The 21798-nt window shown below is 41.5% G+C and overlaps 1 protein-coding gene across 10 annotated transcripts in view; it reads right to left on the bottom strand.

The window, feature by feature from the left end:
- The window catches only part of LOC109036850 (uncharacterized), a 217477-nt gene that overhangs the window by 105478 nt on the left and 90201 nt on the right, over positions 1-21798 (bottom strand). For 9 of the 10 annotated variants that reach the window (XM_019051251.2, XM_019051252.2, XM_019051253.2 and 6 more), the window contains exons 3-4: positions 21122-21223; positions 12473-12793 (exon numbers count right to left, since the gene is read on the bottom strand). In XM_019051251.2, coding sequence (XP_018906796.2) covers positions 12473-12793; positions 21122-21223 — 423 coding nt within the window. The remainder of the gene's footprint in view (positions 1-12472; positions 12794-21121; positions 21224-21798) is intronic. The other variant, XM_019051249.2, reaches the window with a different exon arrangement.

Genomic DNA, 21798 nt, shown 5'->3' with positions numbered 1-21798 from the left:
CGGACAAAAAGAAAAAAAAGTTTTCTACGTTTTCTGACTGGTTTGGGGGGGGGGGGAAGGGTGGGAGAAAAACCATCATCGCCGCGGTGCTCGTACCCCCTCGAGAAAATTTCGAATGTTGATCCACAGGGTTGGGGGGGGGGGGGGGGGGGCACGGTGATAGGACTCAAATTCTGAGGGTCAATTTTCCGAGTGAGATCTCCACAAACTCTAGATGAGCAGTCAAGATACAGGAAGGTTCGTTTGAAGGCCCCCCGCTAGCAAATAGAAGTTTAATTCGGTCACCCTTAACAACCACAGAGATGGAGATGTGTGGTCGTGTGCCTCGGCCATAAATCTACACGAAACATTTTGCCCACATCTGCACGCCCGATCAAGATAGTACCTTTTCGTGTAAATTGGTCGATTTATGAATGACTCGAGTCTAGCTACTGGTCCCAGACACTCGTCTAGACGAGACAATCGGTCGATGTTGAAACAAAGCACGAATATCCCCTGGTGACCCCTAGAATGTGCGCATTCTTATGGACCTCCGGGATTATGAAGAAAATGGACTTGCCGGATTATGACAGCTACCGACTGGTCACTCGGCCATAAATCTCGCGTAGTCCAAAGTCGCTTTCAGTGAGTAATATGCTGGTTTTGTAGGATTTTGCGGACGACAGTTTTCCGCCTGGATAATTGGATGCGGCATTGCCAAATTTCGAACTTCTTTTACGGCTCAAAACTACCGGACCCTCCACAGTGGGCTGATGAGTGAAATTGATAGACGGAGCGATAGACCAGGGAGAGGGGAAGAATGGAGCGATCCTATAGGTTGAAACGGGTGGTTCTTACAAGCTAAGGCCAAGGTGTCTACTGGTACTCCTACATTGAGATTCCTTGCTTTTTCCATGCTATTTCCTTGCCTCACACGCATTTTTAACTGTAACGGATTGGAAAAGTGGAGTGATGGAATGACAAAGGAATAATCTGAAAAACACCAGGAATCAAACCGGGGTTTTGATAAAAGCATCTTGTCAGGAAATTGCATATCCCCGGGGCTACTTTTTAGAGTTCATCACACAAATGTCGAATTTCCCTACCTTTCCACGGAAAATTCGTACCTTTACCGTACCGATGTTCCGAAATTGGTGCTTCATCTGTACAGCAGACACCCTGCTTTCCATCTATCTCCTGCGTCTTTAGCTATGTCTATCAATGTTAATAATCAGCCGGCCGAGCCCTCGCCTTGGCGTCGGACGTGTGACCCGAGTCCGTTGCTCCGGGTCCGAGCCAGATTTCCAAAAACCCGCCTCGATCCCGAATGCAAAGTGCGTTCCCTGATCGACCCCCCCCCCCTCTCCCTCCATCGATCGACGTTGAGTCCTCTCGAGAATGAGCCCTCGAATCAGAGCGGACGCTAGGGCGTGAGGGCTCAGCGGACGATGGTGATAGTGCGTTTATCGGCGGTGCCAGTGAAAGTGGTGGCCGCACACCGAGTTGACATTGTTGACGCGCTGCGTCGAGGCGACGAAAGCCATACGCCTCGGAATGTAGCCGGGCGGGCCGTGCCCTGCCCAGCCCTGGGTCGCCGACCCTCCGCGCCCGTCCGAAATTAAATACTTTGAAAAAGTAATGAATTAATGAATAGGTGCCCTCGGCCCAGGTGGAGTTGGGTAAACAATGGACGTGTGGCGCCGCCTGGCGGACACGCGCTCATCGCTCTGGTCCTCGATCTTCCGAGGCGCTACACAGCTGGTGAGTGTATTGCCACTCTTCAAATTCGGGGAATGGAATTCCAAACGGTGGCTGTGTAGCGCCCAAAAACCAAAATCCCGAGTAATATGAATGCGAAATAAAATTGGCACCATGAAAGCGTATGACACTCCGAAAAAAGAGTAGATTTTACTCGTTGATATATGTGAGAAGAGTGGATTCCGCTCCGCATTCATATCATTCAGGGTTTGTAGGCGTTGTAGACTCGGCACAGATTTCCACTCCAGAATTTTTAAAAGTGCATGTCCACACAGCTCTTTGACTACCTAAGTCACCAGTTTTCGGCCTTTCGTAAGGCTTCTAAGGCTCAGCACCTTCATAGGGAGGAGCATTCACTGGAGCATACTAAAAGATCAAGGTGACTATTAAAATAGGCGGGCCAAAAATCAGTACTTTTACAGTACTTTTTTGTTACATTCCCAAGAAATTCAGTACCTCTTCAACAGAAAAATTCAGTACTTTTTCAGTACCTCCATTTGACGAAATTCGAACAATTTCAAAATTTGAATTTCTCGCTCAAATTGCGACAGATATGAAAAAAAGGAGGGGAAAATCCGGACCTTCTTACGGAATCTCCGCTCTTTTTCGGTACTTCCGAGCGAAGGAAAAGGAAATTAGTCTTTCATACGGAATCAGTTTTATTTCCGGACTTTCCGAAGTTGTTGACACCCCGATGAGGCTCTGTAGGCACATCACCTTTATAGGGAGGAGGATCCACGGGAGCCTACTGAGAGATATGCTTCTTGATTATTCCCTAACATTTTCGCCATTTACCCTAACACTTTCCGATTTTCCCAGTGTACCCTGACTGTGGCTTCCACCAAGAGGCTCGCTCCAGTTTCCCTCTATCTTCTCTGTTTACAGATTTCAATGGTGGAGCCTTGGGACTTGGAAAGCCTTTTTCGAGCCGGGCCGGCGCGGCGGCGCGGCGGCGGGCGATGCCGTGTGAACCAGCTGGAAACGGTGCTCTTTGTTCGGACGCTGGGCCGCTGGAATCCAGGTGCGTGCTGGACGCATGGACGCATGCGCATGGGCGCTGGGCTCGCTGCGGCTGCTTCTCGAAAATATTTTCACAGCGGCCCCGCTCGACGTCTCGACGTCTCGACGTCCATGCTTGCACAGCGCACGGCCACACGTGCTTCGTGCATCCCGACCCACGTCCGACCCCGCCCCGTGTGACTTTCCCGACTTCTCAGACTTCCATCCTCACGTCAAGAGCAGCGGCGTAGCGTGCTTTTCAGTGTATAGCTTCCCCTGCCATTAAACCAATGGGAAAGGATCGAAAAGGAGGGAGTTGGCAACCAACACCTTAATATTCGATTCTTCCCCATTGCATTAGAGGGAAATATCGATAATCGATCATTCATGCCTCGCCACTGGTCAGGAGCGTTCGTCGCTGGATAGCCATTCACATTCTTCGTCATCTCAATTCATGACAGTTACTTTTGACTAATAAAATGACGAAAATTAGTACTTTTCGAGGAATGCTCGATGGCAATATCAAAGATTTCGGGGATTCATCGGAAACGTTTCCCAGGGTTGCCACAGAATTTAGAAAATTAAATTCCTTGATATCTCCCTGATAACTGAACAAATGCCAGATTGTTACAAAGACATTGTTGGGAATAGTTTCAAGGCAAAATTTGTTGTTTGAAGCGTCAAACTCACTCGAGAAAGCAAATAAAGGTGAGACCCAACAATTTTCCCCTGACATTTTCGTCATTTTCCCTGACATTTTCGTCATTTTCCTGACATTCGCGTTTCTGTACGTCTGTCGCTGCGGAAAGTTCAAAAGAGCAGAAAAAAAAAAAATTAAAATTTTACGTTTGCCCTTTTAAAAAGTACACAAAAAAAGTTACGGGCTATGTAGGCAAACCGTCCGTTTCGGGCTCGGATGCCGAAAGTTCCGGGTGCTGAAGCCGTAGCTTCAATTCCTCCGTGTGCTACGCCCCGAACTTTCGGTTTCTGGGCTCGGACAGCATGTCTACATATAGCCCGTAAGCACGGCATCCACGGCCGGAGTTTTTTTTAGTGTACTGACCCAATTTTTGACTTAATTTAACCAGAGTCGTCTGGACTTAAACCAACAGTTCCCCGTGGGCAGATTCTTAGAAATGAGCAATGGAACGTACCCGAATGGAAAATGCGATAGAGCAGCACCAGAGGAATCCGAGTCGGCGTGCCTAGGCCTACGTGAGAGCGCACACCTCTCGAAAACAATGCGTGAAGCGATAGCGGGACGCGGTGACGCTGGAAAAAGCGCGCAAAAAGCTTTCCTTATCAGCGCAAGCTCTTCGCCTGCGTCGTCCGATCAAATGAGCTGAGCTCGAGGGATCTTTCAAATTCTCTCTCATTGCCTCCCGTCCAGGGTTCCCACACAATGTAAAGAATGAAATTCCTGAAATTTCCCTTATTTCCCTGACACATTTTGGTGAAATTCCCTGACAATTGAACAAATCTCAGATGGTCGGAACTTCGGAAGGACATATTAAGAAATAATTTTCGGGCAAAGTTTGATGTTCGAAGCGTCAAAACTATTCAAGAAAGGAAAAACAGGTAACTTAACGCTTTTCCCGGACATTTTTGTCATTTTTCCTGACATATCCAGGTTTTCCCTAACTTTATAAAATTCCTTGATATTTCCCGGTTTTCCCTGACTGTGGCAACCCTGACCGCCCCATTGTTGCCACCTCAATGAGCAAGTTGATGACTTGATGAAAGCTTCAATTGAATGATTGATTTTCCGAACTTTCCTACCATGAATAAGTCATCGTGGCTTTTAAAAAGCAAGATGAAGTTTGAAATTTCAAGAATCTTCAAGTACTTCCGGGGGAAAAAGAGAAAAAAATTCACGGGGTGTCTAGTTTTTTTTTTTTTTTTTTTCTCGGAAATCCTGATAATGCCCCGATTTTTGACTGCTAAATCCTGATTTCCATTTTTCCAATTCCTGATTTTAAGCGGAGAAAAATTGATGAGATGTAACTTCTCAAAAATAGCTCGATAAAAAAATCCGACCGGACGGCCGACTTTTCTCACAACCTGATAAAATCGGGATTAAATCCTGAACGACCTCAAATCCTAATAGAATCGGGAAAATCCTGATGGTAGACACCCTGATCCAGTGCTTTCAATGATGGATAAAAATCGAAGTACGTTCCGAAGCGTCTTGAGCTCTAGAATGCCGAGTGTCTGATTTATATTAAAAAAACAAGGGTTCAGCTAGGTTTCATAATCAAACGATTTATACATCAACACATTGACTTGAGAGGGGGGGGGGGGGGAGAGAGAGAGAAGGAAAAAAATGAATACGAGTAGAAATTCTTTAACTTTCCCTAGTTTTCCACGATCCTCACAACTCTGTTTTATCAAATCGCAACGGTTGAAATGCTTTCGACAGGAGGAAAATATGACACGACGACCTGAGCTTTGAGCAACGCAGCGAATACCACGCCGGATTCTTGCGGGGGCTTAGCATGCCACAGAACTCCAGGGCCGGGGGAAAGGAAGGGGGGGGGGGGGGCTTAGTGATTATTCACACATTTGCACTCCGACGGAATGAGAATGTCAAGGGACGATCTGGTGACTGACTTCTCGGCGGCAGATTAGAACGGATAAACTCTTTCTTTCATTCGTTGCAACTGTCCACGGGAGAAGGGGCCTTATACTATTGTGCGGCTGTTGTTGATTGACTCCTCTTTGTGAGAAGCGGAACGCAGGGCCTATTTCATTAAAAACGAACTGCGGGATAATTAAAATTGATGGACAAAGCTGTAGACGAAAACGACAAATAGAGAAGGAGCGATCCTATGGGTTGAAACGAGTAGTGGTCATAAATGATAGAGAGCGGGACTCCTGAGGCGCGATGCTTGAAGTATTTCTGCAGTTTTGTAGGCGCTTCCCGCGATCGCTTTCTGCACCAAGTTCGAAGTTCCGGAAATTCTCTTCCGGAAGATGAGGTCCCTTTGCACAGATCCGGTCACAATTACGAAGCGGCAAATCGTGCTCGCTTATTCACAACAATGAAAACGAGGTCTCTTCTGCTGACTCCGCGACTTTGACGCTGAGTAGAAAAGTTGGATGAGGAAACACGTGATACACCTATTTTGAATCGTTAAATTTTGAGAACATTACCGCGCGAGAGTTGAATTTTTTTAGAAAACTACTGCCTGAGTGTTGAATTCAGGGTATCTACTAAAACAGGCTGGCCAAATCAGTGCTTTTTCGGTACATTCCCAAGAAATTCACTGCCTCCTCAGCCGGAAAATTCAGGACTTTTTCAGTACCACCATTTGACGAAATTCGAAAAATTTCAAGAATTTGAATTTCTCGTTCAATTTGCGACAAAAATGCCAAAAAAAAATGAACAAAATTCCGGACCTTTTTGCGGAATTTCCGCACTTTTTCAGTACCTCCGGACCGCCCTTAAAAAATCAGTGCTATTTCCGGACTTGTAGACACCCTGGATGAAGGTTCATATGGCGTTTTTCAGTATAGAAACCACCTATTTAAATAAATTGGATCACTCTACACTCGTTATGTATTCTTTGTCTACAGCTTTGTCTATCACTTTCAATAATGAGCCGGGTGAATTGCAGAGCCCCTCTCTGGACAGAGGCGTGGACTCGGCGCCCGACGCGCGACAAGGACGACGAGAGACGAAGGGTCGAAAGTGGGACTCAATTGAAATGTGGAGCGGAAATATGGGTGTGGAAAACTGGACGGAATTGACGGAATTGGGCGTCGAGGAATAGAAACAGAAACGTCAAGATATCGGTGGCCGAGCCGTCTTCCATCTTGGCGGCAATTAACTAATTAATTGCTCCGAGCGGGTGTCATTAGCGTGTCTGCTCTCTCAATTCGTCTCCCCCGCTCCACTTAGCGCCTCACCGCTCCCACACTCCGCCACCCGCACCACCGCCATTCTCCAAACTTGGCAACTCTCCCGTCATGGCCAAGAGAGCAGTATACTTAAGTACTAAATTCTCAAAAGCGAGTTTCCTTCAAAATTCGTCTCATTTCTTTCAGATGAAATCACTAAAATATCTAAAACAGCAGAATTCATATTGATCGAATACGAACGAGACTTAAGAGAAAGCCCCAAGTGCGCAAAAATGACACAGTCCCGGGCAGAACGTTCCAAAGGATTTTTTTTTGAAATTTCGAGGAATTCGCCTGATACTACGGAATCGTTTTTGGGTAAACATTGTTTCTGTCCAAATAAATGTCGCTACAGCTGATGTGGCTTGGTTGTTTCTGCTTAACGGCGTCTACTAGCGAATTTAAGCATTAAAATATATGTTTCATCATCATGATTTTTCATGGAATCCCTCAAAATTCCCCGTTTCCCAGACCTGTAGGTACCCTGTCACTGTGCGACGATCAATATTTACCCCCCCCCCCCCACCTACTCCGAACATTTGTCCCATTACATACAGCAATTCGAAACGATGTTCTTGTGTGACGGCCAACTGGCCACACGTGCAATTTCCGATTGGTTCGCGTGGTTTAGTGTGTTTAGTCTGCCCAGAAGGTGGGCCACCGGAGGGGGGGGGGGGGGGAGTGGTTGCTGTCCCAGGATATTCAGTTTCCCGCAGTAAGCGCACTTGCAGCCGTTGCTGAAAATCGATCTGGGTCCGGTCAGAACTGAGTCGGCTGATTTTCGGGAATTTTTCACCGACCAACTGTCGAGAGACCTTTCCCCTCCTTTACCATGTGGCTAGGGTCCAAGCGAAAATTCGATGGTTCACAGAGTCGACATTTTGCAATGAACAACTACTATACCTGCCTTATTTTTTTTCCAACATTTCGATGACTATACTGCCGCGCTAGGGAAGAACGCCGTATTAACATGCGAAGTTGACAAATTTCCTTCTCTAAAATGTTCATTTTTAAGAAAGTTACGAATATTGTTCTTGGATATATTCAGGAACTTTCGGTGAAAAAGCGGCATCAATTATCTGAAAAATTAGAAGAGTAATATTTGTGATTCCACCAAGATTTTCGTGTTTCATCAGACTAAATTTGGCAATTCCTGAAGGTTAAAATGGCGTTTTTCCTTGGCACGGCAGTAGTTAAAATGGCGTTCTTCCTTGGCACGGCAGTAGTTAAAATGGCGTTTTTCCTTGGCACGGCAGTAGTTAAAAAATGCGTAGCTCATGTGGGTAACTTTGTGAGTCTCCGATCACATTATATTTTTTAAAGGGAAAACTAACAAACAGACCTTCTTGAAATTTTTTGTGAATGTCCTCATGTCCTCGCCTCCTGCGGCAACCCTGGTTGTAGGACCCTTCGGCCCATGCGAATATCTCCGCACGGATGACGCAATAACAGCACCGAGAATAGGACGCGAAAACGTGACTGGCGGGTGGGAGGGGTCCTGTCTGGCACCCGCTGTAGCGCGGCCCCCCGGGGACACGTCTTGAGGGTGGCGTAAAAATAGAGGCGGGTGCTCCACTCGGTGAGAAAGGGCACTGCGAGTTCCGCTTTCGGGCGAACCCTATCGACGGCACAACGCCATGCTACCCAGGGCTCACTTGAACGTCGAGTTACGGCCTTCGGCGAGACGCCACGGGACGAGGGAGTTGAGGGTGGGCCGCCGACATCGCTCTTAACCCGCTCAGATATTTACGAGGAAGACAGAAAAATGGTTAAAAAACAAGTTTTTCAACTAACATTTTTCAAAATATATTAGTAATAGGAAAAAAAATGGATTCGTCCAAAACAAACGGTTTTAATTGAAGAGGAGTCTCTTTCCAGGGTTGCCACTAAATTTGGAAAATTAGATTCCCTGCTTTTCCTGACACATTATGGTGTAATTCCTTGACAATTGAACAAATGCCAGATGTTTAACAGAAATACTTCGACATAGTTTCAGTGCAGGTAAAATTTGCTGTTCGAAACATCAAACTCACTCGAGAAAGCAAATAAAGGTGACTGGACGATTTTTCCCAGACATTTTCGTCATTTTCCCTGTCTGTGGCAACTCTGTTTTTCACGTGTAAAAATTTTATGGAGCGAAATCCATTTTTCAGTAAAAAAAAAAATTAGCTTGTCGAGAATGCAATTTTTATTTCATTTCTGGTGGAATGTTAATGGAATGAAAATAAATTGAACCTACTTTGAATGAAAAAAAGTGATTAAATGACGTTCCACAAAAATTATTACTCCACGGCGAAAAATCATAAAAAATTCTCAAATTTTTCTTCCAACTTGCCACTATCATAACGAAATTATACCGGAGCCAATTATTTTTGTGTACTTGTATTTTCTTTTAAAAATCTCAGGGTTAGTAAATACCACTATTTTGGTTAGGCCTATTTATTGGGACTCATACTAAACACTACTAATTTGGTAATTTTAAAAGTGGCTTTTTTTTTCTGAGTGCGTGAATGGTCATAAATCCGAAAGCTCCTGAGAGAGGGGGAGAGAGAGGGGGGGGGGGAGAGAGAGAGAGAGAGAGAGAAAGAGTTATGATAACTAGTTGATGCCCTCGACAAAGCTACGCTGTATTCACTACTCGAACGTCAAGTTTTCTTCGTTGCCAGAGCTGCCGTGCTAAGGAAAAACGCCATATGAACCTTCAGGCGTTGCCAAATTTCCATTTAAAAAACACGAATTGACTGGTAAACTTATGAATAATTTTCTTCCAATTTTTCAGATAATTTTGTACGCAATGTCACCTTAAGTTCCTGAAAATTTCAAAGAAAAAAAATTCATAACTTTCGTCAAAAATTAACATTTTATCGAAGGAAATTTGGCAACTTTCGAATGTTCCTACGTCGTTCTTTCTTAGCACGGCAGAGAAGCCCAATAACGGGCGGCTGATTTAATTTTTTTTCCACTGTGAATTCTCCTAACTTGACAACCACGGTGCTCCGGATTTCAGGCAGTCCCTGATTAAGGGGCAGGATGTTCGGGGTCGTTCTCGTCTGTGATTTTATCGGCGTTTCATTTCAGGAAACGTACCGCTGCGTCATATCAATTTCAGAGAAACCGACCAACAACCCTACTCTCAAAATAAACCGTAACAGACGTATTTACTTGTCTCCGCAGTTGTTTACTTTACGTTTTCGATTCGATGAGGCAAATGGTCAAAGATCCCCTGGAGAATTGTAACTCCGACCTATTCTCTCCCGCGGTCTTCTCTACGTTTACGCTGTCGAATCACGGTTTCCCCACAAAAGTTCAGGAGGGAATTACCATTTGAATCGGGAAGAGCAAAACCCGCTAATGTCCATTTTTCCAGTCTTCAGTTTTCTTGAGTTGATAATACTTTTAAAGAGTTGATACAACCATAAAAGTGATGAAAGGACTTGTTTTGGGATTAAGGAAACCCGAAGACGAGTTTAAACGTCATTTTCGTGGTTGCATCCAACTCCAAAAAGTATTATCGACTCAAAAAAACTGAAGACCCGTAAAATGGACATAGGCGGTTTTCGCACGTCCCGATCCATTTTTCTTAGCCATTTATTTTAAATCACGAGGACGCAAAAAAGGAACAGGGTCAAAATCATGAATGAGTGATTAAATTAGGCAAAATACGCCTTGACGGCTTTGAACAACATTTTACAATTAGGAATTACAATTCCTGGCTCACAATTAGTTTGGAACGTCGTGTGTGCCACTAGTTTACCTATGCACATGCGTGTTTTTTAGGGTGGGCCAGACATTGTAGTTCCCAATTGCAGAATGTGGTCCATTTGATTCCCTCCTTCAGGGACTCTTGGACCGTGATAAGCAGATAGGAACCAATCCACAACAGCAATTGCAAAATTTAAATGGGCAACTTATTTTTTCACATGAAAACAATTGTTTGTATTTTGTTTGCAAACGGTGAATTTCCTGCATAGCACGGAGCAAATTCCATATAGTCTTCCAAGTAATCCGCAAAAACGTTATCTTGAAAAAAAAATGAAATTACCCAATTAAATTTGGCAATAACTGATGTGGCTTGGTGCCTTTCTGCTAAACGCGGTCCACTTTGCCTGACTCTATTCAGCCGTGCTATGGAAAAGCGCCGTGTGGGCATTCAGATGTTGCTCGATTTCCTCTCAGAAAATATGTATTTTTGAAGAAAAATCTGAATATTTTGGCTTGAAGGAGAAATAAAAACAAAGTTTCCTGGAGATCCATCGTTCTCCGAAGGAAATTTGGTAACGCTTGCAGGCTCATATGGTGTTTTTCCTTAGCACGACAGTATTGCAATTACTGCGAGGTAATATTGAAGGCAACAGAGGGCATGGATCCTTGAAATAGAGAACAGTCGTAGCCCAGAGGATGTTTTCTAGCCTATCTCGAGGATCGAAGGAGGAATATGGGAAAAGTCGGGTAGATAACAGTTGATGAGAACGTTACAGCAGTTTAAATCACAACACAAGTTATAAGAGTATAAGAGTATGTAAAATTTGAAAATTAAAAAAATTTACGAAATTTAAAAACTTTGAAAACAATTTTTAAAACACTCACTTGCATGAACTACGAGGTCTGTTAGATTAGAAACCGGATTTTGGTCATAACTAGCCCACAATGCGTCCGAATTAGGTTTTCTTGAGCTTTCCTGATAGCTGAAAATATACTTAAGAACGCTACGTTCACAGATTTTGTTTATTTTGATCAGTGTTTATTCTGTGTCATCTTGAATACGAGTAAGTCGGGTGCGTTTTGCGATTTTCATCATGCGATCACTGATAGAGCAAAGATTCAACATAAAATTTTGTTTTAAACTCGGTATACCTTGTACCGAAACTTTTGGTATATGCTAAGTAAAGTTTACCATGATCATTGTATGAGATGTTCCCACTGTTTTGAACGGGTTAAACGATTCAAAACTGGTCAGAAGTTCGTCAAAGATGAGGAGCATGGGAATCGACCCTCAGCAGCAACTGACATTATTGTCACGTGGAAGAAGTGCGGGCAAAAGTGCTCGAAAATGGTCGTTTCGAGCTTGTTGAACAGAGTAATATTTCTGAAGGCTCTGTACATGCAATTTTGATAGAATATGTAGACACGCATCGAGTTTCAGGTACACTTGCCCCTTGATTGTTGTCCGTTGAACGAAAATCCAACCAAATGTCAATTTCCATTTAGCTGCTTGAACGTTCTAACAATGATCCTATATTTTTGGATAGGATAATTTTCGGTGACAGTACTTTAGTGTACGGCTACGATATGGAGACGAAACTCCAATCGTCCTTGTGGGTTGAAAAATGTAGTGCAAGACCGAAAAAAGAGAGACAAGTTCAGTCAAACATACAAATCGCAAAACACCCTTGAGGTTGCCTTACTTCAAGCCACATACCAACGAAGCTAATTAGGAATTTCAAATTTGTGAACGTAGCGTTCTTAAATATATTTTCAGCTATCAGAAAAGCTCAAGAAAACGTAATTTGGACGCATTGTGGGCTAGTTATGACCAAAATCCGGTTTCTAATCTAACAGACCTCTTATTTCAATTTTCGGAGCGGACGCGTTTCGGATGTCGGGGTCTCGCCGAGGATGGAGGTCAGGGACACCTCCGAAACGCGTCCGCTCCGAAAATTGAAATAGTTTATGCAAGTGCGTGTTTTAAAAATTGTTTTAAAAGTTTTTAAAAATCGTAAATTTTTTTAATTTTTAAATTTTACCTACTCTCATAGATAAGAGTTGTTGCCCAGAGGATGTCTTCTGGCCTACCTCGAGAATCGAAGGGGAAACATGTAAAAAGTCGGGTACTCACGTTTTCTTCGGTTTTCTCCGATTCTTCCTTGGACGTGGGCGAGGTGACGGGGGTTTTGTCTGGCTTGGCCTTTCGCGAGAAGCTGAGCGACCTCAGGGTTTTGATGATCTTGTTCTTTTTCTTCTCTTTCTTCTCCGGCTTCTCCGACGTTTTCTCGCCTTCGTCGGCCGTCTTCTCGTCCGGCGAGGTCACCGGTGACGTCACTTCCTCGGCTTTCTCCGGGGTCGTCACTGTCTCGGGGGTGGCCTCCTCGGCCTTGACAGGCGTTTCGGGCTCAGCTGTTTTCGCCGGGGATTCTGTGCCGTTTTGTGTCGGAGTTTCCTGCAACACATACAATCGAATTTGTATAGATATTTAATTTAAAAAAAAAAAAAAAAAAAAGTTTACGAAAGCGAACAAAAATCAAGGGATAGACATCTTTCAAAATAAAAAAAGGTTTTTAAAAAAGGAGCGAAAACTGAGAAAAATGAGAGATATCATAAAGAAATACTTTAAAAGAAGATGAAAAAATAAAAAAAAGGTAAAAAATAATTAAAAAATAGGTACTTACACAAATACAAACTAAGTATGGGAAATAAAATGACGAAAAAAGAAACAAATTATACAAAAAACATACAAAAAATAGATTCTTGCAAAATAAAAAGGGTGTTAAAGGAGAAAGTAAAATAATAATAATAAAAAAGAATAGGATAAATAAGTTTAAATCAGGGGGTGGGGAACGAATAAAACCGATAGAAGGAGTGAACAAGGGTGGAGAGAGTAGGCAAGTATACTCCATACAATGGAGCTCAAAGCTGATTCCTGCGCTTAATTTCGATTTTTAAGCAAATTGGCAACGTTCGGTCGACTCCTCTCATTGTCAGTCGCGGTCTCTCGCTCGGGCCATGGGAATTCTCCTTGTTTCAAATATACTTAGTTTAAATACTGTACTGCCTTGCTATGGAAAAACGCCGTATGAACCTTTAGACGATGCCAAATTGCATTTGATAAAACACTAATTTCCTGGTAAACTTATGGCTACTTCTTAAAACAAATTTCAGACAATATTGTCCGCAATTTAATCTCAATTATCAGAAAATTTCAAGGAAAAATATGCGTAACTTTCCTCAAACATAAACATTTCATCGAAGGAAATCTGGCAACTCTCGAATGTTCTTACGGTGTTCTTCCATAGCACGGCAGTGTAGATAGTCTATATTTTATAAGCTATGAAAGGTGATCGATTAGACTAACACTTCCACACCACCCCTATAACTCTCTTCCTGATTCAAGTAGTGAACTGAAACTTTCAAGATATTCCTACTTTAAAAGAGATCCTCATTCTGCGCCCTCCTCCGAGAATTTTGGGGGATTTCTGCGAAAGGCATAAACCCCAAATTTGTATCTCTAAGGGTAGCCCTGGGGGTTCAACAGAAACGCACCAGCTTCATCAAGTTTGAACCCTGTAATCCTCCTTGTGACTCAATGTAAATGACGAAGTTTATAACGACTTTCGTCAAGTTCAAAATATTTTATCTGGGGCACATATAAATTTTTTGACAGGAGAATATTTACGACTATTTGAAGATAAAACCACACCTTGCTCCTTTTTTTCCCAAAATGCGAGTTGATGCGTTTCCGTTAAACCCGATCTGTTCATCGCACACAGGGTGATTCAGAAGTCCCGCACCACCACTAGGGCCCCTAGAATTCTTGCCTCTTTCAAGGGCGATCCCTCTGAAATGGGGGTTCCCAAAAGTCGGTTCTTTTGACCTCAAAACATTCCAAGTCTTTATCTCAATTTGTACTAGAGTCACAAGGGTGATGCCTCAAAATAATGGTGTCGGGTTTTTGGATCACTCTGTGCATTTCCGTTCCGAAGTCTTGATCTCACTTGTTAGCTGAGTCCTACACGGCTACACATTTAAATATATGCAGAGTATATGTGTGATTTAATATAATTCAGGTATGCCTGGTTTGTTGAACGTTTTCTAAATAAATTACTTCTTTATTTCACAGTTATGTCCCAACAAATCCGGATGAAAGCTCAGAAATCCAACGGGACAAACTGACAAGTTGTCCAGAAAATTATGATTTTAACGGAAGAAATTAGGCAACATTTGAGTGAAGAGGCATTTCTCACAAGTTGGCATCACTGTTTTTCCTCCATTTGAGAGCATTATCGCTAAGTGGAAGCAGCCTACTTCGATACAAATCGATGATTTACATGCGTTTAAATGGACGAAGCCCGTTGTTGCCAACTGGACTACAATTTTGCTCTGAGAAACTACTATTTCTGACTCACTTTTAGAAAAAACGTACTTGCTCTTCGTTTCCTCATGCAGATAGGTGCTTTTATTGGTGAGTTACGCATGAGAGTTCCTCATTGCAGAATCTAGTGTAATTGGGAGACACTCAGTGGAGGTTCATCAGCGTTTCCTGTTATAGAGAAACGGATCTGGGTGGACTGAGGAAAAACGCCGTAAGCACTTCCGAATGTTGCCGGATTTTTCGGACAAATTACTGACTACGGAAAGAAATTTTGTGCATATTTTTCTGCAGATTTGTAAGGATTTTCTTCCCTACTTTGCCCAAAAATTAGTACTTGTGCAGTACTTTTTCAGTGCCTCCAATTGACGAGATTCGAAAAATCTCAAAAATTTGAATTTCTCGCTCAAATTGGGACCAAAATGAAAAAAATGTCGGACCTTCTTACTGATTTTCCGCACTTTATCATTGCTTCCGGACCGCCGTTGAAAAATTAGTACTATTTCCGGACTTTTCAGACTTGTAGACACCCTGCGTAATTTTAATTGAAAATGAAGGTTTCATCGAGGAAAATTTGGCAAGCTTCGATGCTCATACGACCTTATTACGATTGGAGCTCTCCGGCACTCATGTGCCATCTCACGATTCTTGATAAGGATGCTGAGTGAACGGCCTAGGCAGGTTGACGTCCGATTTCGATGTAAATGGAATGATGAAATGAACTATTCTCAAGAAAGAAGAGCCGTTTCCGAATTCCAATCAAAACCACGCATCCTCATGTAGATATTCGTTCGTTCGTTCCGAGATAGGTGCATTCCGAGTGCATCCAATAACTAGCTTCTTTTCAGTTGAATTTACTCAGTCTGAGAAGACGGAGACGCTTTGGGGATCATTGATGATTTACACTTGGCCGTATTCATGCTAAAAGGAACCATTGATCAATTAATTCAATGGAAAAGGAACTATGGATAAACAGGGTGTCTAGTTTTATTGTTTTTTCCCCTCTTTTTATCATTTTGGGAAATCCTGATTTTTCCGGATTTTTGACTGCTAAATCCTGATTTCATAATTTTTCTAAATCTGATCAAATCCTGATTTTTTGCAGAGAAAAATTAAAGTTTCTACATAAGCGTATACGAAAACGCCTCCAGAAAATGTTCGAGGAATTAAAAACAAGCGCGAATCGAAGAAATCCGATCGGACGGCGGACTTTTCTCAAATCCTGATTTTATACGACCGATTTTTCCTCAAATCCTGATGAAATTGGGATTAAAATCTTGATGGAATCGGGAAAATCTTAAGGCTTGACACCCTGAAAAAAAATTCAATTGAAACCAACCAGGGACAAATGATTTAAATCGAAAGGCACTGTACTTAGAAACAAGCTTAAAGTGGTTCATGAGTCCTTTCACTTCAATCGTTTGAGCATGGTTCCTCTTAGCCAGTGGCAATTTCGCAAGTTGGCAACGCTTTTATCCTCTATTTATATCCATTAAAAATATAAAAATATGGATTTCAGGTGAGGCAATCTGCTTTGTCAAGATCGATTGTTTTGTAAGTATTTAAATGGAGGAAAAGCAATGTTGCAGACTCTAAAAAATCGCTACTGCTTTTAGCAAAAACACATCCCTTTGATGAGTACCACCATGTACGGTGTTTTACCTAGGTATACAAGTGTTTAACTCTGGCTCCAAGTTGTGCGTTTCTCAACTCAATCTCAAGAGGAATTCTGCTCTATTTACTTTCAAGCAAGGAGTGACATTTTTAATTTTTGGTAAGATGAGCGGATGCGACATTGTTTTGGCAATGATACGAGGTATTTTAAAAAAATGGATTCGGTGATGAGGTGTGAATGATCGATTATCGATGTTTCTCAGATTGTAGAGATGGAGAAGAATCAATTATTAAGGTATTCGTTGTGAACACCCTGATTATCGATCCTTTTCCATAGGTTTAAATGGCAAATCAATCGATATATTTCAAAGCACACCACGCCACTGCATTCTCATTTCGCTCCAATAATGAGAAAACGAGACCTTCTTGTGAAAAACGGAGTCATGCACTGCAAGAGAGAATCAGGTGCAAAATCAAACCTTCCAATTGAAAGGTTGGATGAGAGGGCACCTGGTATCAATAAAAATTGACGAATTTCACTGAAAATTAAAATCTGAGCAAGAATACGGTGCATAATTCAACCAGATCCCTGGTTTCATAAATACATCTATTTTCAAGGACCAAACGGGAAAAAAGTATTTTCTTACATAGTAAAACGGTACCTCACAAAGGCAAGGAAATGTGAGGAATTTCTAATCTAGAAAGTGAAGATTTTCTACGGAAGGAAAATTCTAGGAAAAATGATTTCGCTGAAAAAGCAATTACACTTGAGGAGAAGCGGACGTTCGGATGGGTGAGATCCAACGACCGCGACACTAAAATTCAAACTCAAAAACATGTAAGCTACCTGAATCGAAGAACCGTGAAAAAGTGCAAGCTTCAGATTAGAGCGTCAATCAAAGATTAAGGACCATATTCATGGTTTTTTCGCAACACCCCATTGCCCGGGAGGCTTCATGGTGATTTGGACATATTTCTATCAAACGGAACTATGTGCATTAAGACATGAGCCCTGAAACCCTTAAGAATATGTGCATAACAGGGCACACGTCTTAATGCACATAGTTCCGTTTGATAGAATTACGTCCATGTAAGGAGGTTTAATGAGATCTTTAATATGGCACCAAAAAAAAGTATAGTTTTGACAAATCTTGATTAAAATTCAACGGAATATCTTTGGAAGTATGCAGATCCTTGCGAGAAAATATCGTCATTTGCCTCGAGAAAAAAATTAAAAATCGGGGTTGTCACAGAATTTAGAAAATGAAATTCCCTGAAATTTCCTTGACACATTTTGGTGAAATTCCCTGACGATTGAAGATATGCCAGATGGTTAATAGGACATACTTGTCAGAAATAGTTTTCCGGCAAAATGTGTTGTACGAAACGTTAAACTCATTCTGGACAGCAAATGAAGATGACCCAACAATTTTTCCCTAACATTTTCGTAATTTTCCACGTAGTTTCCCGGTTTTCCTGACTTTTTAGAATTCCCTGATATTTCAATATATTCCCCGACTGCGGCAACCCTGAAAAATACAGAGGAAAAATGTTTGCTGGTTTTGAAAATTTTACGATAGATTCGAACCTACTTGGAACTCGTTAAACTCATGGAATCTTCCTTTCCGGATTTTTTTATTGTTCGCAGTGGCAAATCCTTGTCATCTCTGGTGAGAATCTTTTATTGAAGTCACTCATTATCAGTTGAATTGAAAGAGAGATTTGTCTTTCCTACGGTGCTATATTGAAGATCTGTTTAAAAGGACGTTAAAGCAGGATGGAGCCTCCTGCACGGAAAAAATCAAATTTCTGATTTAACAGTTTAATTGCTAAAAAAAAGTGACTGCAATATTTCAACGTGGATTTTACAATAAAAAAAAATGCTACTTCAACCACCCCCTCAGATAGATTAGCTTACACTAGAGGTTAAAGAAGCATTTTTTATGTTGTGAAATCTATGTTGAAATATTGTTGATAAATAAATATAAATATTAAATATGTTGAAATATATTTTTTTTAGCAATTTAATTGTTAAATCAGCGATTTAATTTTTTCCGTGTGCGGAAAAGAGCTGTTCGACGAAGGACCAAGGATACGGCCTTAAAACGAATAATTACATTCAAGAAAGAGTTAACTGATTTAGATACTACACAACGAGACCGTGACCGCATCACACAATCCGCCTGCATCACAACCACGATCAAAGTTAGGAGACGGAGCCATCGTCAGAGGGGGTTAATTCAAGCAAAGCTTTCCGTTCGGGTCCCACCCGTTCCGCCGTTTCGGGGAGGGAGCTTTTGGGTCCCGCGCAAGTTCGCGGATCGTGATGCATCAAAATCCAACAGCCAATCAAGAGAAGTTTCAAACATGCACGGTAAAAGGAGAAATCAATGATTGAGTCCGCGGGAGATTAATTAGATACTCCGCATCAGCGGGCAGATTGTTGAAATTGATAGACAAAGCTATAGACAAATAGGACAAAAGGGGTGGAGGGATCAAATTGGTGGGCACGGGTGGTTGCAATGGACAAAGGAGGTAGGTAATAGACTAACTAACGGCAACCCATGGGAGACCCGACAGTTAATCCATCATTTACCCACTTCGTCTGTAAGATCTACCCATTTCAACCAATATGAGCGCTCCTCATTCCTTATGTCTTCTTTGTCTATTGCTTTGTCTATTGCTTTGTCTATCAATTTCAACAATCAGTCCGCAGCTCTAACTCCATCACTCGTCACACTGAGAAAAATCACAGTCTGGATGAGTCATTCTCGATATCGACAGACAGAGGAATAGACAAGGAAGAGAAAATGCAGCGATCCTATTGGTGGAAGCGGGTAATTCCAATGGACAAAGGAACTGAGTAATAGACTAACAAAGAGCAACCCACGAGAAACCGTAGAGTTGGACCGCATTTTGCAATAAAAAAGTACAATTTCTGGCTCATCCATAGAAAAACTTAGGTGCATGGGAAAACTAATGACACAAACGTTGTTCCTACATTGAGCTGGAATACTTAATTCATATTTGCAAAATGCAATCCAGTTAGTCCATCATTTCCCCCCTTAACCTGTGATAACCACCCGTTTCAACCAAGAAGATCGCTCCCTTTTCCCTTGGTGTATCAATTCATCTATCTATTTCAACAATCAGGACGCTGCTTGGCCTTTTAGCATTTCCTTGGACTCACTGATTTATCCAAGTACCAATCAAGACTTCTCACAGCACTTACCACCAAGTACCGTCACACACCTGAACAAAACATTCTAAATTAGAAATTTGCAGTCCGAACGATTTTCGGTGAGGCGATAGTTAATTTTTGGCTACAGTCATTCCGTGCTTGTGTGGAGGGAGGGGAATAGAATGTTCCTTGTTCCTTCATTCCTTTTCAAATTCGAGAAAAACGGTAATGCTTTCAGGAGCCTAAAAAGAAAGTTTGGCTTCTAAGAGAGAGGTCAACATGATTGTAAGTCAACAATCTCAAGGCATATTCTCTTGGGAACGAATCTCATCTCAGACAAGGTGCGACTAGGCTTACCTCCTCCTATTTAAGTGTTTTTTCTCTTTTCAAAATTGGATTTTGCTCTTATTTTTTCACTCTTTGTCACTAAAAAGGAAGCAGGATTATTTCCAACTAATTATAGAGTGTCCAAAAGCTCACCATAAAAAGTTGTATTGAGAAAACCAAGTGAAGTTATAGATATTTTTGTATGCGCCAATAGAATCTGGCCTGTCAGTGTTAAACTCACGAGATATTCTAAAGACGTCTTTCTCCCAAGAGACGTTTGCCAAACCCAGGCATCTCTTTTTAAGGTATGTAACAGAAATCGCCAATTTTTTTAATTTCTCGGACGAGGGATTTCAAAAGCCCAAACTTTTGATTCGCGGCACTGAAGCACTCCCATCACTGAAAAAATGGTTAAAAACGTTATCTTGATTGAAGATAATTAATACTAAATGACTAAATAAAAAAAAAAAAAAAAATTAGATACAAACATATAATAGGTACCTACAGAAGAAAGTAGCGAAGGTTCTTGCCCTAGGCTTAGCCCCGCATACACTCAAAAGCCACATTAATTTTGAGAAAATCAAACCCATAAAAGATAATAAATAGAAATCTGTGTTAGATTCTGAAGATACATGTATTTCACTGAAATAAATTTTTTTTGGAATTAAGTCTTTCACTGCAAGAAATTTAAAGTCACAAAAATGTATAGAATAAAATTAAAAGGATTTTTTTCCTTTTTCTACGAATACTGTCTAAAATTGATCACACATGTAATTATCTTCGGGTTAAAATACTTCTTAAACTCAAGATAATTATTATACAGGGAAAATAACTACCTATTCCTTAAATAATAATAATAAAAAAGTCGTATGAATTTTTCTTCATTTATTTATTTTTTTTTAAAAAAAAAAAAAAAAAAAAAAAAAAAAAACCTAAAAATCTACAGAAAAAAAGTTTTGGACCTTTTTTTTCAGTACTTAAAGAGATACGCCGTAAAGAGGAGGAAGATGAAAGATTTTCTTCTTGGTTTTTTATTTTTTTCCCCTTTAGATAAAACATTAAAATCTACAGAGAGAAAGTTTTCGACCGTTTTTTTCAGTGCTTCTAGATATACGCTGTAAAGAGGAGGAAGATGAAAGAACAAGAAACACGCTGAGGGTTGCCAGATAAGAGGGTGGGGGGAGGGAGATTTCCCCTGACCTTCCCGCACAAATCAATGTCAAGAGGCGGCATCACCATGCGATCTGGCAACCAAAATGCATTAGAAAATGGCGACTCACGTCATGAGCTATATAATCTTTGCCTAACACCTTCGCCTCCAAACAAAGAGAGCAATAGGGAACTGTGCACTGGGGCGGTGTTGGTGTTGCGGGCGGCAACGACTGAAAAAAAAGTAACACAGATTTTCAAAAGAAAAATTGTCGCAAAAAGTCGTGTGCACGAAAAACAGAAATGAAACGGCAGAACTCAAAACGAAATCCGGAGCTTTCGCGCGGGTCCGTCTGCCTTTCAACTGCAAGAGAGAAAATACAGGAAAAAAACAGGGAGAGTGGGGAATGGAGGTGGTAGGGAGAAGGGGGGAGAAGGGGGTGGAGGGAGAAGGGAGAGGAAAAATAATGCTGCCTGAAAGAAGAATAAATGAAAAGGGAGATCGATATCTTGATTTCCGAGTCTTTTCACGAATTGACACATTACCTGAAAATAAGCAGTAGACAAAATGCAAGTTCTCGTGCAGAGAACATAAAAGCTCCTCCTCTCCTCGCATGAGGAGCTAGAAATTAAAAATTAAATTAATTAATTTATTAAGCAATTAAATACTTGATTGATTAATTAATTAATTAAAAATTAATTTCAAAATTTAACTGCCCAAAACTTCTTTCATTACGTTGGGCACCATAGCACCTTGGGACTTTCTACGAAATCTCCTTGCAGGGTAAAAAATTAATTTAAATAACTT

Source organism: Bemisia tabaci, chromosome 9 (assembly GCF_918797505.1).
Source record: "Bemisia tabaci chromosome 9, PGI_BMITA_v3".
NCBI classification, from domain to species: domain Eukaryota; kingdom Metazoa; phylum Arthropoda; class Insecta; order Hemiptera; family Aleyrodidae; genus Bemisia; species Bemisia tabaci.
This window is presented reverse-complemented; position numbering and strand designations above follow the sequence as displayed.